General features: G+C 43.3%; 1 protein-coding gene across 1 annotated transcript in view; it reads left to right on the forward strand.

The window, feature by feature from the left end:
• The window catches only part of LOC116996144 (carboxypeptidase Z-like), a 34,895-nt gene that overhangs the window by 1,960 nt on the left and 16,230 nt on the right, over positions 1-16,705 (forward strand). Inside the window, exons 2-6 of the mRNA XM_033059311.1 lie at positions 9,159-9,182; positions 10,089-10,463; positions 11,645-11,857; positions 13,888-14,084; positions 15,005-15,166. Of these exons, the coding sequence (XP_032915202.1) occupies positions 9,159-9,182; positions 10,089-10,463; positions 11,645-11,857; positions 13,888-14,084; positions 15,005-15,166 (971 nt within the window). The remainder of the gene's footprint in view (positions 1-9,158; positions 9,183-10,088; positions 10,464-11,644; positions 11,858-13,887; positions 14,085-15,004; positions 15,167-16,705) is intronic.

Below are 16,705 nucleotides of genomic sequence, written 5' to 3' on the forward strand. Positions count from 1 at the left end.
TAGTGCCCTGCAGGAGGAGACCAGCCTGGAGCTGCTCTTGCAGAAGAGAACAGCAGGATCCAGTACAACTGTCTGACTCCCAGCAAGGCTGGAGCTTCTTTCTGCAGGCTTCCTGGTGGTATTTGTTCTTCAGTGACTCATTTTGCTTTTTTTTTTTTTAATATGAAGCCAAAATGAAACATGATTTACAATACCAAGATCCTTTGAAAATCCTTTGTGCCTTTCTGTTACAAAAAATAAGGAAATGATTACTGTCATCCAGCTCCACAATATGATGCAGGCATCACACACTGTGTGCTGAGATTTTTAGGCAGCAACTGGGAGCCATGGCACTGAGAGAGGGCAGATCCCATCTCCCTGGCTGGGTCCTGTATCCCTGGGGATTCAGTAAGCTACTGTCTCTCTCAGAGATAAGGTGATACGAGGTCCCATTGTTAGGACCCTTCTGAGTTTAACTGGCCTCTTAACCTATAGTTTGGGTGAGAAAAATACAGTTTAGCATGTTTCCTCTGAGAGATGGCCAGACTTTTTTAGAGGGAGCTAATAAACCTGGTTCCTCTTTATCCAAGTTGCGCATCTCTGCTACTGACTGATGTAGTCCAATGGTAATTAGTTAAATGAATTGCTTTAAAAATATTGATAACAAAACTAAAAACCCACAGAGGCAGACTGAAGTGATATATCTTCAAATAGCTGACTTTTCTCACAGCTGGGGACAACTCTGCAATTGATGCCACTGGGGTCAAGGCTGCATAATAGAATCATAGAATGGTTTGTGTTGGCCGGGACATTAAAGCTTATCTTATTCCAACCCCCAGCCATGGACAGGGACACCTTCCACAAGACCAGGCTGCTCCAGCCCCCATCCAGCCTGGCCTCGAACACTTCCAGAATGGGGCATAACAGCGAAAAACCCTTTATCAACAGTGATGCTAAAGCAATAAATCCGTTTCTTTCCTGTCCCCCGTGCCCAGGGAAGCGCTCCTGGGCCGTTCCGGGCAGGGTACCCCGCTGTTGGCCGGGGCTGCGGGACCCTGCCACGGCTCGGGCTGTCCGGGCCACCGCGCCGCCGTCTGTGGTGCCACCGTGTGGCTCCTGGGCTCGTACACAGCCTGCGGGGAGCCACCGACCCGCCCCGAACCCGGCAGGGTGCCGAGCCTTGTGCCACCCTCCCGATCCCTGCCCGAGCCTTGTGCCACCCTTCCCATTCCTGCCCGAGCTTTGTGCCACCCTCCCGATCCCTGCCCGATCTTTTTGCTCCCTCCCGATCCCTGCCGAGCGCTGGAAGGATGGCTGGCAGGTGGCACAGCCTGTCAGGTGCCGGATCCGTGGAATTGCTGCGGTTGGAAACGACCGCGATGATCTTCGAGTTCAATCATGAATGCAGCTCTGCTGGGCTCAGCACCAAACCGGGTCCATAGGCAGCACATCTACACATCTTCTAAATCCTTCCAGGGATGGTGACTCAACCAGTTCCCTGGGCAGCCCGTTCCAAAGATTGACATCCTTTCTGTGAAGAAATTTTCCCTGGTACCCAACCTGAGCCTGCCCTAGACCAACCTGAGGCTGTTTCCTCTGGTCCTTTCACTTGTTACCTGGGAGAAGTGACCGACCCCCCTTCCTCACTACAGCCCCTCTTCAGGCAATTGCAGAGAAGGAGAAGGTCCCTGAGCCTCCTGTTCTCCAGGTAGGAGTGCAGAGGAGTGGAAGTGTTTAACCTGAAGCTGTGGAGGTAGCAGAGCAGCCAGAGTGCTGCTTGGCACACCTGTCACTTGTGGGTCTCCTCCTCTTCCAAGCACCGTGTTGTTTTCATCATTTTGACTTTCTTCTGAGACAGACATTGTCCCATCCTGAAGATCTCTGACCTTAGCCACTGGAGATGAGAGGGAGTGGGAGGTACAAGGAAGAGAGATGAGGAGTAAGAAACCACCAGGCAGAAGGCAGGGGACAATTACAGTATTTATTCTGGAGCCCAGAAGAGATTTTGTGGCACTGTTTTCTCTCTGAGCTATAGCATTGAGTAAGACTGATTGTCAGACTGACAGAAGTGTGTTCACATAGAGATGTAATACCTTTCCCCTCCTCTGCAGCTCCAAACTCCACAATGTGCCACAGTTTTTGCTAAGTAAAAGGCAAAAAAAGGGAAAAGTTATTTCCTCCCATGACCTTCATGCTGGTCCATGCTCCATGGGACCTGAGCAAATTTGTTCGCCTGCTGTGGATGTTCCTCGTGCTGGTTTCCTGGTGAAACCTGTGCACACACAGAGACAGAGCCTCTCCAGCTGCTGCTGCTCCTGTGATTGCACTGAGTGACCTGTGGGCAGTGCGCTGGGGTCCCTCATCCCACTGTGGCTGGCACTGATGGGTGCTGACAGAGAGCATGACCACAGGACTGTGCTGCCACATGTGGGAAAGCCCAAGCTGCAGGAATCTCACTGGCTGGACCTGAGATGGATGTGTCCAAGTTGTGTCAAAACAGAAAAATGCAGAACTAGCATCTACATCATGCTCACTCATGAGATGAGAAATTCCTGCTCTTTGTGAAGCCAGTTGTCATCACTGAATCATGTGAGCTCTGCTGAATTCCTGCCAGTGGCTCTAGGATTTCTACACAATTATTATTTTAGCCACTCTGGCCTTCAGCTCTTTTTAACATGGGAAACGGGATCAGAAACAGACACATGTAGGGAAAGTAAGTTTATATTGAAAATAAAATACGCAGGTATCTCCTTATTCTGCTGGAATGATTTGTGCATGATTTTAATCTGAAGGCAAAGTTTTCTTCAGAATACTTGTACAGACGTCTGTTAAGTGTGGGGGTGTGAACACATAGAAGTCAAAACCTGCTGCTCTTAGTCACAGCTAGGCTTTTAGCAAGACTTAATAACACTAATGGCTGATCCCCTATAACATTGCTAGGCACTACCTCTGCCTTCACACAGCACAGTGTTTGAGGATGCTGGCTGGCTGCCATGGTCCCCTTTGGGCTGCTGATGCCATGTGAGTGCCAGCCCCTCCTGAAGTCTGAGCCAAATGCTGGATAAATGCCATGTGCTATTGCCTGGTGCAGGGCTGAGCATGGAGGTACCATTTAGGAGTCCCCTATCATAGTGTGAGCTTGGTGTTGGAGGCTGGTGGGCCATGTCCTGCTCTCTTTGCTGGGCTTTTATGACCCAGGGTTTTTATGAGTGCTGAATCTTGCTAGGACAGAATCCCCCTCCCAGTCAGGTGCAACTGTCACAGATCAGGGGAGTTTAGGGACTTGAGGTTGCTTTGTCCAGTTCAGAAATAAAACTGAAATTTCCATCCCTTCATTTAGACTGTTGTAACTGAAATAATTGACACCCAGTTTTAAGGGTTATAATAGGATACAGTTATCTAGGAGACAATATGAGATTAAGGCACAGATTTAAGTCAAGGTTGTTAAATTAACTGTCAATCTTTTGTAACATAAAAGTACCACATTTGGTTAAAACTCTGCTTACAGAAGAATCAGATGTGATGTTAATTATAATAGTCCTCATACATCTAAACTAAAGAAAAGACAGAGTTGATCTAGGGGGATGGATCCACTGTTTAAAGAGGATGGGATGATGTTTTGGCAAATGTCCAATGACCAGAGTCACTAGAGGCACCAAGGCAATGATGGGACAGACAGACAGACAGAAATAATTTTCATCAGTTCTTTTAGGCACCACCTACAACTGCAGACATGTTTAAGTTGCATCTGAAACACGGGAGGATTACTGGTGCCCACTGAGGCTGTCTGTGCCCTTGCCATGTGACAGGTCTTGGTGTGTATCTGCACGGATTTTGACCTGTGACCTGCAGGTTGTGACCTTACATCATCCATGGAAAAGCTTCAGCACCTTCTCACTGGCTCCAGAGCAGTCCTGAGAGAGAAATAATCCCAAAAGAGCTGATTGCAGTGTCATTGCTCTGGGAACACCTTCAGTAATTCCATAAAAATGGATGTTTACCCAAATGCCAGGCAGCAGGTGGGTTAGAAAGAAGGGTGATTGGCAGTGAACACTGGCTTGAATCTTCCTGCTGTGATCTTGCTCTGCAAAATAAAGGCAGATGAGGCATTAATCTCTTTCAGGTGCTTTCAGGCTTCTTCAAATGAGGGAGCAGGGTTAAAGGAGGGCTGCACAGAGCTCTTGGGCACTGCTTCTGCCTGCTGCAAACACATTCCTCCCCCAGGCAGTTACTGCAACTGCTGGAGGGTTAATAACATTTATTCAGTTCTCTACTCACAAAACCTTTGATGTGTCCAGAAAATTGAGTTAACCACGTGGCTGCTTTTTTGCAAGCACTCTTCTCTACTCCAGTTTTCCTGGAATTTCATCTGTGTGGCTGGGAATCTTCTCCACTTCTGCCTGCATGTATGCCTTGGGTTTGTAGCTGCCTTCTCTTCTGGGCTTTCTGCTCAACCATTTCCTCCCTGCAAGGCTACTCAGCTCTCTCATTACTCTGCCCCCAGTCCCCTTACATCCCCACTCCTCCCACACCCTCCTCCTGATGTTTCTGATCCATTTAGTATTATATAATGGATCTTCTCCTACCCTTGTCCTTCTGCTGGAGCTGGGAGCTGGCTCTGGAAGCAGGCTGTGCTTTGCCATTTGAAGGTGCTGTTCCAGTGTTTTGCAAAATGGTACAGCTCAGCAGTGTATGTATGTTGCTACTGATAACAAGTTTTGTGTCTTTAGTGATGAGGGCAGAATATCACTGAGAGACTGACTTGATGAACCACATAAAACAGCCAGGAGAGTAATAGTAATGTGAAAAGGAAATGAAATGCTTTGTTTGGAAAAGTGGAGGCTTTGATTATAAACAGACTAGAATGAATACATATGTTCTTCTAGTTTAAAAAAAGTGTTGTAAGAAGCCCAGAAAGCTGGGAGTATGCTGGTCTTTACAGTATAGATTATCTCATCTATTTTGATCTGTACTGACCAGCACACCCCCTACCAATCTGCCTCACTGGATGATTTAGGTATTTCAGATTTAAGAGTTACCCTCAGGCTTATTCCAGATCATCAATCACATGAGTCTCCTGTTGGCTTTGCTCTTGAAAAGGCGACTGGCCAGTCCATGGTACCAGAAGTAGCTGTTGAGCTCTGTTGTCTGGGTTAGGGTTAATCACAGCAGCTTGCTTTCTTTGGTGCTGAATCATCAAGGGGAAAAAATGTAAGCTTGGCAGTAAAATATGTATGTGCTGCATTGTAGATTTTCAAGCTTGCCTTTGCAAATTAAAACCAGAAGCATATTTTATAGAGAGAACTCAGAAAGCTTGAAATGGCTTTTCTCCTCTTCAATAAGTTATTTTATCCATAATCTTACATAGAAGCTGCGCTACTGAAAGGACTTTTGTAGCTCTGGTGGAATAGTTAGAGTACAAAAATAAACATAAAATATTGAAAAGGCTGTGCTGGGTCAGGAAGAAAAAGGTCTCTCTGTACCAACCTGTTGGTGGATGGGACTTTGAGAGGAGGTGACTGTCTTCCTTTGAGCCCAGGGAAGCGTTTGCACAAAAAACTGAAAAATTGTAGACTCTTTCGAGCACAGAAGAAGCAGCTATTGAAGCCTGCCAAGTGAATTGGGAGACCTGAGAAACAATTTGTAAATCAGCCCGTCATTTTTTTTATGAAATTGTGGAAGGGAGTGGCTGATCTCTTCTGGCATTGCCAGAGCTTAGAGAAAACGAGCTGTCATGGGCAGGGATGGGGATTTTGTGGTGATTTCCATGTGCACAGACCCAGGCCATGGGTGCAGGGCTGCAGGAACAGACCGTACAGCTGCAGCCTGGGAGCTGGCCTTGGAGAGCTGCCTGCTGCTGGCTCTCCAGGCAGGCAGGCTCTGGCCCAACTGCATGTATCCACACTTATTTATATAAGCACACATCCTGGAGAATTATCCTTGGCCCTTGCAGAGCTGCACCCTCCAAAACATATGTAAGCATTGGCGTTGGGAAGCATTGGAAAAGTCCAAACACCACATCAGCACACATACACATTTATGGCTGGCTATAAAGCAAGGTTTGGTATAAACCAGACCTTTTCTCTCTTGATTTTATGTATACTGACTCTGATAACCTGAACTCTCAAGCTGTTTCAGTCCTGGGTGTTTACAAACAGAGCTGTGGCTGATATATGGGTCATACTGCAGCTTCTAGGATGGAGAAAGATAGCCAGAAGTTTCATGGATGTCTCTAGTAAGGAGAGACAGAGAGAAAATGCCACAGTATGCTGCAAAATTGTGAGGCTTAAATCAGCTTTAGCTTAAATCTAGATTTAGGTTTAGATCCAGGTTTAGAACTTTTGCTAATCAGTGAATGAGTCTTGGTAGCTTTGAGTTTGTAAAGGGGCATCCTGGATCACAAGTGGTGGAAAAGCTTTATCCACTAAGCAGAGGTGCTGCAGAATCACACCTGTTTATCACATACCGAGATGAATAACTTCAGTTGTCATGAAAAAGATTTATATGGTTTTTGGTTCCTCATTTAAAAAATAGATTTATCTTCTTCAGACAGCATCTTAGTTAATGAGCAATAGCTGTGTTGCTTAATAGATTTCCTCTCCCTACATAAATACGGTAAAAGTATCAAAGTGGGGATGGCATGTAGCACAGCCTGAAACCAGAGCTGTCTTTCCCTCTCCTGTGCTAACATCTCCTCCTGCTCACAAAAGGAGCCAGTCCTCAGGTGAACCCTGGGACAGCATATCAGTGGAATTTCACATCTCTTCCATCAGCTCTCCATTGCTTCCCAATGCCTCTCCTCCTGGCCAACTGGGCAGAAAGAGGCATCTGTTAAACACAGCAAGGCTGCTGCTGCTCAGAGAGCTGGAGCAGGGAGAAGCAGCACCGCGTCCATACTCCGCCTGCTGCATTTCCCCTTTGGTTTCCTCTGCTTGTTCCAGCTGAATAAGCAGAATTCTGAGATGCCATTGAGAACAGGCCTGTGCCATAACTCTAAGTGATTCCTGCACAGCAAAAATGGTTGGGGAGACTGTGTGCTTCAGTTTCATTATTTGATCATTGCATATCAGAGAGACAGACTAAAAGGACATTTGTAGCTTGGTGCTGGAGCCAGCAGAAGGGGAAATGCCTCTTACCTTTGAGGAAATGGGAGCAGTTGTAGAAACACCATTCATACTCCCCAAATGCCCCATGGAGAACTGTGCCCAGCACATACAACCCTCTACTGTAAAATAATGGCTACAATACATTAATTTTCTGCTCAGGAGAGGGGAAAAAAAGGTGCCAAATATTTCTCATCCACCCCTCAAGATAACAAAGGGGATTCATTGCTAATGACCCTGGCAATAAACAGAGATAGTGTCACTCTCTGCATTGGGACGTGACTAAACTCAAGCCAGTCCTCTCCACACTACATTTTCCCCTCTGTAAGGAACATTTGGCTGACTCCAGACTCATGTCCAAGGTCTCTCAAATGTGGGTGTGATGATGTTAGTATATAAGGCTATCCAGATTCAGAGGGTAGTGACATCCAATTTTATCAGCAGGATTAATTGCTGGAGCTCTTACTAACAAGAGATCATTTCTTTCTCTCTCACAGCTAGCTAGCATTGTACAAAATGCTATTCTTTGATTATCCCCAGATGTAGCACTGCATGCAGTATCTGGCTGAGATGAAGTTTTTTTAGAAGTGTCTTGACCTTAATAACTAACTCACAGAGGGGACTGTGCCTAGCTAGGGGGAACACTGAACTCCTATAATGGAAGGCACTGTTGATGAGCCAGGTATTATTTAATGCAATTATCATAATGTACTGAGCCAGGAAAGGAGTTTGTATGGGTATAATTTTTTCTAGCTTCCTGCTTGACAGGACATATTGGTGTTGGGGATGGGCTGTTTCTGTAGTTCTGATGCCTCATTTATTTTATGAGGTCATGTGGCTCAATTACAATCCATAATATAGAACCAGACTAATTTCCAATTAAATGTCGCCCTCCAAGATAAAATCCTGAAGTTAACTTGGTTCTCATGACAATGACTTTATTTTGGCTAAAGAATGATCAACTCATTAGCAACACATATGCAGATGATTACATTTAAACAAATATGCCAGGAGTAGAAGTTTAAACTCTCTTTAGCAGGAAAAAAAGAAAACATAACGAATTTGGTCTTGTGAGGACAAATGCTCAATTTACTAAGCTAGAAGGTGCATGCCTGTCCCCTCAGTGAGAGCAAGAAGAAATAGCAGCAGAACAGATCCCCACTACATCACAGGAAAGGTGAACCTGGTGGTGTTCAGGCTTGCACAGAGTGATTTAGCTCCTGTGAGGCACTGGTGAAACCAACTCCAATACCTTGGCAGAAATACATTTCTTTAGTTATATTGGAGAAGGACAATATAGAATCATTGGCTGCAGGAGCAAAAGAAGCATTTCCTAGGACATCAAACCATGTTCCTTCAAAATCAAGAGAGCATCATTTATTTGACCTAGTGAACAGAAAGCAGAGGAGATCTTTGCAAGAGCAGTGTGAAGGAATGCACCAGGGAATGCAGAGAGCTGCTTAAGCTAAAGGACAATGCTGGCACAAAACCAATGGATATAAACTGGCCACAAATACTTTTAAATAGGAAATTAAAAGACAATTTCTAGCCATTAGAAGAGTGATCTTTTGGTAAAGCTTTCCTTTGAGAGTAATTGGGGAGGGAAATAATTAATTTTAAGATATTATTAAAAGTGTGATAAAACACAACTGCTGGAGATATGGTGAAGTAGGATGAGGAAGAAATGAAGTCTCCTCATATCTACCAAAGGCTGAATTGCTTTACAGGAAAGGAATCCACAGCATTATGTGGGACAAAAAGATGTTTTAGGGGAGATGGATAAAACAGCTTGATATGTACAGAAGGACTCATATGGACTTTTAGACTAACCAGATTAAAAAAGACCTAAGTGTTGATTAGTGAAATTTCCTAGGCACATAACTGCGTGGATGAGGGTGAATGGGAATTCTCAACTCAGCCTATTCTGTGATTATATAATATGTGCCTGCTGGGAGTATGTGTTTGTGGTATGGCTGGATCTCAGAGGACACAGAGCTGCAGCAGATAACAGATCAGCCAATTCCTAGCACAAAGGAGGAACCCTGTAATGATTTGTCTTTTTCTCTTTATTTACAGGTCAATGCCAAACTGTACAGAAAGGTATGAAATGTCTTTCCTTGCTGTTCTTGGAGAGCCTCAAAACCATAAGTAATTCTTCATGATTTCCCAACAAGTATATTCATGTTGGTGCTACAGTGGCTTTTCTTTTGAGAGAAGTGTGCTCTTTCACACAGTGTAGTATTTTGCTGCTGTGACAACAGTATTTGTTACCAGACAGAATCATTACCAAGAGAAGGACACTCAAATGTAGACCATTACTATAACTGCCGGGAGTTTTATGAAGAGATGTCTTTCTATTACTCTTTTTCACTTCTAAGTGGGTTGAAGGTGTTACCAACACTTATCCTTCCTAAGACCTCCTAACTTGATTTCTTAAAATGCATTGAGTTTGTGAGAATATACCTGTAATCATATGATGGGTCTGCTCACCTGTGAGTTAAGCACCAGAATGATTTTTCCTCTCTTTGGGCAATTTCAATCAAACTTCATGAAGGCTCTGTAGTTTCAGAAATATTAAACTCTACAAATTTTGTGAGACCAAGCAGAGAAAAATAACAGCAGTATGTTGCACACTGAAGAAAATAAAGCTGTAGAATCTCACATCTACTCAGGGAATCCATATGACAATTCAAGGACAGGGAGAAAGTAATATCACAAATCCACTTTTATTCAGGCATCTGAGTTCTCATCAGCAAATTCCCACCTTTCTCTTAGGAATTCTCTGGTCAAATTCCTAAGCTCAAATTATATCCCCACAACAAAGCATGCTTCTCATCATCTTTCTATAAATGGTTTTAAACATGCAATTGAGTTTGTAAACTGTTTCCAGCCTACCTGAGAAATAAAGAATAAGTTCATTGGACATGGTATTTGTTATGTTCTGTTTGTCTATTCAGAATGTCAGTGAAGAAAGTTATTTTTCCTATGTTCATCTCCTTTTCATAGCAAAATGCGTGGATATTGCCCTGAGTTCTTGCACTGATGTTGCCTATACTCAAATGGTGTACCCTAATTTTCTGGATCAGAAGTCTCGAGAGGTGATTGAGTACAGCTCTGAGTACCTGCTCATCAGCGTGCTGCACAACTTGCTCCAGGGGGAATGCAACCCCGACCTCAGGCTCCTGGGCTGCTCAGTGCTGGCCCCGCAGTGTGAGAAGGACAAAGCCATAAAGCCCTGCAGGCACGTCTGTGAAAACCTCAAAAAGAATTGCCTTCCTGCCTTTGATGCAATAGACATGGCCTGGCCCTACTTCTTAGACTGTGACCGGTTCTTTGCTGGGCAGCAAGAGGGGTGCTTCGACCCACTGGCAAAGCTGCGAGGTGAGGAGGGGAGGAGGCTCTACTCTGCACAGGGAGGCTCTCATCCCACCCAGCTTGGCTTATCTACTGCACTAAACCTCTGCACTTGTCATCTCAGCCTGCTGTCTTGGTAGAGCCCTGTAACTTGTCATTAATTTTGTTCCACCTGTTTTAAAGACTTACCGTAATTTCACGACTATAAAGCACACCCTCTAGACTGAAATTTTGATCGAAACCTGGAAATGCGCCTTATAATCCAGTGTGCCTTATATATGGACAAGGTTGGGAAATTTTCCAACCTGGAAGTGTGAGCCAGCCAGTGCCGGGCCTGCGGCACAGGGAAGGCACCTGGGGCTGCGTTTAAAGGCTACGCCAATCTGTGAAAAATGTTTGCAAATTGAGCACCTGCCATTAAACCCTGCAATTGTAGGATTCCATTATTAATTCATTACTTTGTTGCACGCAGATCCTCACTGAAAAAAAAAAAAAAGTGCGCCTTATAGTCCAGTGTGACTTGGATATGGAAAAAGTTCAGAAAATTGCTGACACCTGGAAGTGCGCCTTATAATCCGGTGCGCTGTATAGTCGTGAAATTACTGCAATTAAACTCTGCTCAAGAAGTATCTATATCTCTCCTTCATTTAAAAAGAGCATCAAGACAGGCAGCTCAGAGCAAGATATTTGGATGTGTTTAGATAAACCCTGTCCTGTATGATAGCTGTCTACATATTTGAAATATTTTATTTAAAAACTGAAACTTTTGTGCATTTATAAAACTGTGACTGCCTGTCAAGCTTAACAGCTCATTAAAGTATTCTCATTAATGATTGTCACAGATTTTTGTTTGGATGAAGAAGATCCAGATAGCTGAAGGCAGATGAATCTCATAAAAAATATGATTCGCCATATTTAAAGGGAAAAATCTGTACAATTTGTTACTGAAATGAGCTAGCATGCCAAAAGTCAAATTTAACAGGAGATTGCACAAATATTTGTTAGTGTCCATATGCATTAGTAGGATTTTGCAAACAAAACATGCCACAATAAAGTGTGAGATGTACTACATACATTTAAGGTTTTGATTGCAGCTTTATTTTCTATAATTCTTCTACTTATAAAGATTATTGGAAAAAAGTGCAAGTTTTCATACAATCCTCTGAGCCCTATGGTTTTAAACACTGGGTTATGATTTTTCATTGCAGGAGAAGTAGATGCTGAGGAAGATTTGCCTTCAGACTTGCCAGCAACTTTTATTCAGTTCAAACACCATTCGTATTCCCAAATGGTGAGCACGCTGAAGAAGACTGCTTCTAAGTGCTCCCACATTGCAACAACTTACAGCATAGGTCGCAGTTTTGAAGGGAAGGATCTTTTTGTGATTGAGTTTTCAACCAAGCCTGGACACCATGAACTGCGTGAGTTATATAGTGCTGACCAGGAGACCAGATTATCCAAGAGAAAACAGGCCCTTTTACTGGAACATCGCTTAAACTGTAAAAAGAATTGCCTCCAAAACATTTCTCCTCCCTTGTGTTCCTGAGTTACAGTGATAGTTGATGATTCCTTGTAGAAATTCCAACCCAGCAGCAATTTCTTACTGTTAGGAGCTCTGTGCATGACCATGCTTGGTAATGCTGCTCATTGTATTACCCTGTATTTGGTTGCAGTGATATTGCTGTTATTTACTTGTGCCCAATGTACAAATTTGGAATACTTTTCTTGCTGACTTGCCCTCCCTGTCATATACCACTTCCTCACTGTGCTTCACATCCTAAAATATACCAATCTTCTGAGAAGGCCTCAGATAGAGGACACTGACACTAAAATAGATGATTCAGCACAGAAAACAATCCTCCTGAACAGAGATTCATGTCAGTGCTATACCTGTCAGAGTAACAGGTGGATGATACCAGGAATGTGTTTTATCAGAGCCCCTGAATAGATGCGATTATACTACATGCAGGTGCTAATATATACATTAGTACATAAATCCTCACAAATTTTCTGCAGAGAGGAACTGTACAAATCTCTATTTTGTAGTTTCATCACTAAGACAGCAAGAGACAGTTTTTTAATTGTTTTAAATTCTTCACAAAGCAGATAACTTTCTAGACCAGAATTAGGTGTTGTTTTCCAGTTACCAGTTCCCAGGTCAAAAGTTATCCTTGTCTAGACATGGTGGATTGCTATGGCCATTCAATTGCTGAGAGGCTCAGATTGCTTTTCACTGGAAGAGCTCCAGCTTCAGCAGTGTGGCAGAACTGGACTGCATCTGACCTAACACTTAATTGAGATTATGATCTCAGGTCAGGCTGCTGTGTCCTCTGTGTGCTGTGCTGCAGGGGACTCAGAGAGGACAGCAAGGACTGGTCACTTTGTTTACTCTCAGCTGTGCTGCCTTGCATGGTCTAGAGATATTTTGAGGTTCCTTTAAAATTAATCAGGTCCCAGTAGATGTCATTCACAGAGCAAAGATCTACTTTGCATTTTCCTGGCCTATCACCCTTTGTCTCATTTCCAAAGAAAATAAGTTCCAGGTGTGTTTTTGAGCTTGTACTCCAGTCGCCAGGAAAACACAAAACCTATGAATCAGGTTTTTAAATGAAAACTGTGATATGGCATGATAAAAGATGGTAGTTTAACATATTTCCTAGCATTTTTCTCTAAATCTGTTGCTTCATGCTGCTCAGGACAGCATAAAAGGAGGTGGAAATAGGTCCAGAGCTGGAGATTTTGCCAGCCTGAGCAAGTGGCATAATAGCTCTGTGCCAGGCCCCCTCCAGTGTCTAGAGCTCAAGACTGGCCAGGATCAAAGGCAAAGATGAAGGGGTAGACAGGAAAGGTGTCTCCAAAGTGCACCTATTTTCTACTTTCCATTAGTCTCTAAGGAAGGATGGAAATTGAGAGAATAACTACGGGGAATTGCAAAGATATGCTTTCTTAATGGGCCTATTCCAGGGTTATTTAGCTTGAAAGCCCCTTTTTATGCATAACCCAACTTCTTTTTTGAACAGAGGGGTAATATATTACACATCTGCAGGTCATTTCTAGGATCTGTGACAAAATAAGGCATTGAAGCCCCCCGAGATAGGTCAGGGTGCCAGGGTTGTATTTTGTTCTTTCCCGGTGATGGCTTCATGTTTTTGTTTTCAGCATCTTTTGCTCACAATTAATGATGATTCTAGCAAAACCTCAGAGCAGTGATCACTTCTTATGGTTTGGAATCCTAATAGTTTGGGCTTAACTTTATTTCACACTATTTAAACTGTTGCTGAACTGGTGTTTAATGGAGAGAAGTAGAACTGCTGTGATATTTGGAGGAATGTGTGCATTAAATTAGCATAAACAAAACTTTGACTCATAAGTAAGCAACTTGGGTTAGTCTGATTTTGGAAGCCACTCAGATATAATCAAATAAACCATCTCATTATTTCACATTCCGCAGTCAAACCAGAATTTAAGTACATTGGCAACATGCACGGAAATGAAGTGGTGGGGAAGGAACTGCTGATATACCTCGCACAGTATCTGTGTTCAGAATATCTTCTAGGGAACCCTCGCATCCAGACCTTGATTAACAACACCAGAATCCATCTCCTGCCTTCACTCAATCCTGATGGGTATGAACTGGCTGCAGAAGAGGTAAAAGTTTTATTATAAGGAGGTGTTCAGGCCTTCATGTTTCTATAATTCCCCATGGGGAAGAACAAACTGGGTGAGGAGTGTCAGGTAAAGTGGGGGAGAGCTAATAATTGACTGCCAGAATCCCAAGTAGGTTTGGTGGTGCATTGCTTTCCAAAGATGGTGTGAACAGAGCTAAGAGGAAATCAGAGCCATATTTGTCAGTTTTGCTGCCTGTATGTGATGATGTGAGAATGACTGTGATTTTTTCACCCACTTAGCACTCTCTGTTATCAGTTCTAGAACAACATGCCTGACTCACTGTAACAATTTACATTATTTTATAAGGAAATGCAGTTTTAAAAACATGATCATGTTCCCCCTTTTTAAAATTGTAAGGATAATGAAATGGGAATATTATCTGTACTGTCAAAGTTTTGTAATGGATAGCAGTTTTCAGAAATGAACTCATGTCTGATGGAGACCTGTTATGTGTTACCTTGCATTCTTATTTTCCCCTCTCTGTTTTCTCTACCACCACTAATGTGAAACTAGACCTTTCTTTCTCTGTTTTTTCTTATGTGGTAAGCTCTGTCCATTGTATGAGTCTGGGGTTTTGCACTCTGCCTCATCCTGTCTTGGGCCATCAGCTGTATTTTCTTTTTCTCCTCTAACCCACTCTGCATGCTGCTCTGAGCAAGAGGCTCCTGTGTTCCTCTCATGAGTCACATCATTGGTGAGTGAAACACTTCCTGAATGCTAGTTAGTGCATTAATATTCATGGGGGCAAAATGTGATTAATTAATAAGTGTGGGTTTTTTAACAGTACAGACATTTTCAGTTTACTTCTTTTAAAACTTCCCTTTGACTAATCAGTTTTCACAAAGTGCTATTTTAAGGCAGGGAGCTATTCTGAAATTGGCTTCTGTGTGACAAAATAGGGGGCTGGTTACAATGGATGGGTCATTGGACGACAGACAGCTCAGAACTTGGACCTGAACAGAAATTTCCCAGATCTGACATCCGAGGCTTACAGAAGAGCTGGGATTCGTGGGGCTCGTCTGGACCACATCCCCATTCCACAGTCCTACTGGTGGGGTAAGGTATGAATTACACATTTTATAAATCATATATACTACAGAGCAGCTCAGGAATTAAGAGACTGAGATTGCTTGTTCTGAAGCTATTTGCTTGTAGTCAGATTTTGTAAGTAGGACTGAAGTGGAGAGGCTCAGAATTAGCATTAAAATCATGGTGTAGGTCTGGCCAAAGAGGCAGGTGTCACAAATCATTTGGAAAATGTGTGCATGGTATGAACTTTGCTGGTTGAGATAAAGAATAATGACTGTTACAAGGGGGTCACAAGTGTGTAATGATTCGTCATTAGTGCTTTAAACTCTGAAACCTGTTAAAGCCTTTATGGATTTGGTTGTCATTGCACCAAGCCCTGCACTGGTTGGATGCAGTAGGAGTTTCTGCCATGGGAAATGCACAAAGGCTGCATGTAAAGCTGTGGGGTGTCCTCTTCCATTAAGAGAGGATGTTAATAAATGACTGTAACCATACAGAGCAGTGGAAACAGCCTGTCGAGCTGCAGAGGTGTGGTAGGGAAAGTTGCTGCTGCAGGGTGGGAGCAGGATGGAGGCAGCACTCCAGGGCCTCACACTCATCATCACTAAGCTTTGCTAAATGTTATGTCAGGAATGCAAAGGTCAGCCCTACCTGTGCTGCTGGCAGCCCAGCAGCCCCCAGCACAACTCTAAGTGGACTTAGCTGCCCTTGAAAGAGTAATTACAGGAAGTTGAATCACTAGTTCAGATATTGGGAACTCTGCTTTTCTTCTACTTTTAAACTAATTATATTCTGATTCAATATTTATTGCAGGCACAAAGCCTCAGACAGGTGAGGAGCAGGATTGTTTCAGCATCTGTGTTAGCAGAAGATTTTAGAGATCATACCTCAGGTTCCTACTCTGCTGCAGCTGATCTTATGCAAAGCCAGATCTAAATCCCAAAGGCACCCCTCATGCTGCCCCAGTGTTCTAGTACCCCATCATACAGCAGTAAAATGTAGATAAAAGCACCTCACTTCCTCAGGATAATGTGCATATGAGAACACAAAGCGCTAAGAGGCTCAGTAATGCACAGTGTATTAGACCACTAATTCCTGCCATAACTAAACTCAGGTAGTTTAGTCTAATTTTGCAGTAATCACAGATCCCAACCCCTGGCACTGAATTTCTGCATGGTTATAAGGTCATAAGCTTAGAAGTTTCCAACTTTTGACTGAATAATAACACGTAACAGCAAGCTGGTAAATGTGAGTGGAGTTCAATGGTAAAGAAGGGTTGAGAGCTGTGGAGCAGAGCTGAGGCCAAATGAAAATAGCTGTGAGGGAAAAAATTGATTTTAAGAGAAAAGTCAGAGAGATTTTGATTCACCCTTGTGGTGAGTTTCCCTAGCTGGGTGCCAGGTGCCCACCAAAGCCAGTCTATCACTCCCCTCTCAGCTGGACAGGGGACAGAAAACATGACTAAAAGCTCCTGGGTTGAGAAAAAGACAGGGAGAGTTTGGTCATTTTTTAACATCAGAAGCAGACTAGATTCCACTTGAGGAAAGTTATTTGTATCTATTTTATTTATT

This window comes from Catharus ustulatus, chromosome 5 (assembly GCF_009819885.2).
Source record: "Catharus ustulatus isolate bCatUst1 chromosome 5, bCatUst1.pri.v2, whole genome shotgun sequence".
Classification (NCBI taxonomy): Eukaryota; Metazoa; Chordata; class Aves; order Passeriformes; family Turdidae; genus Catharus; species Catharus ustulatus.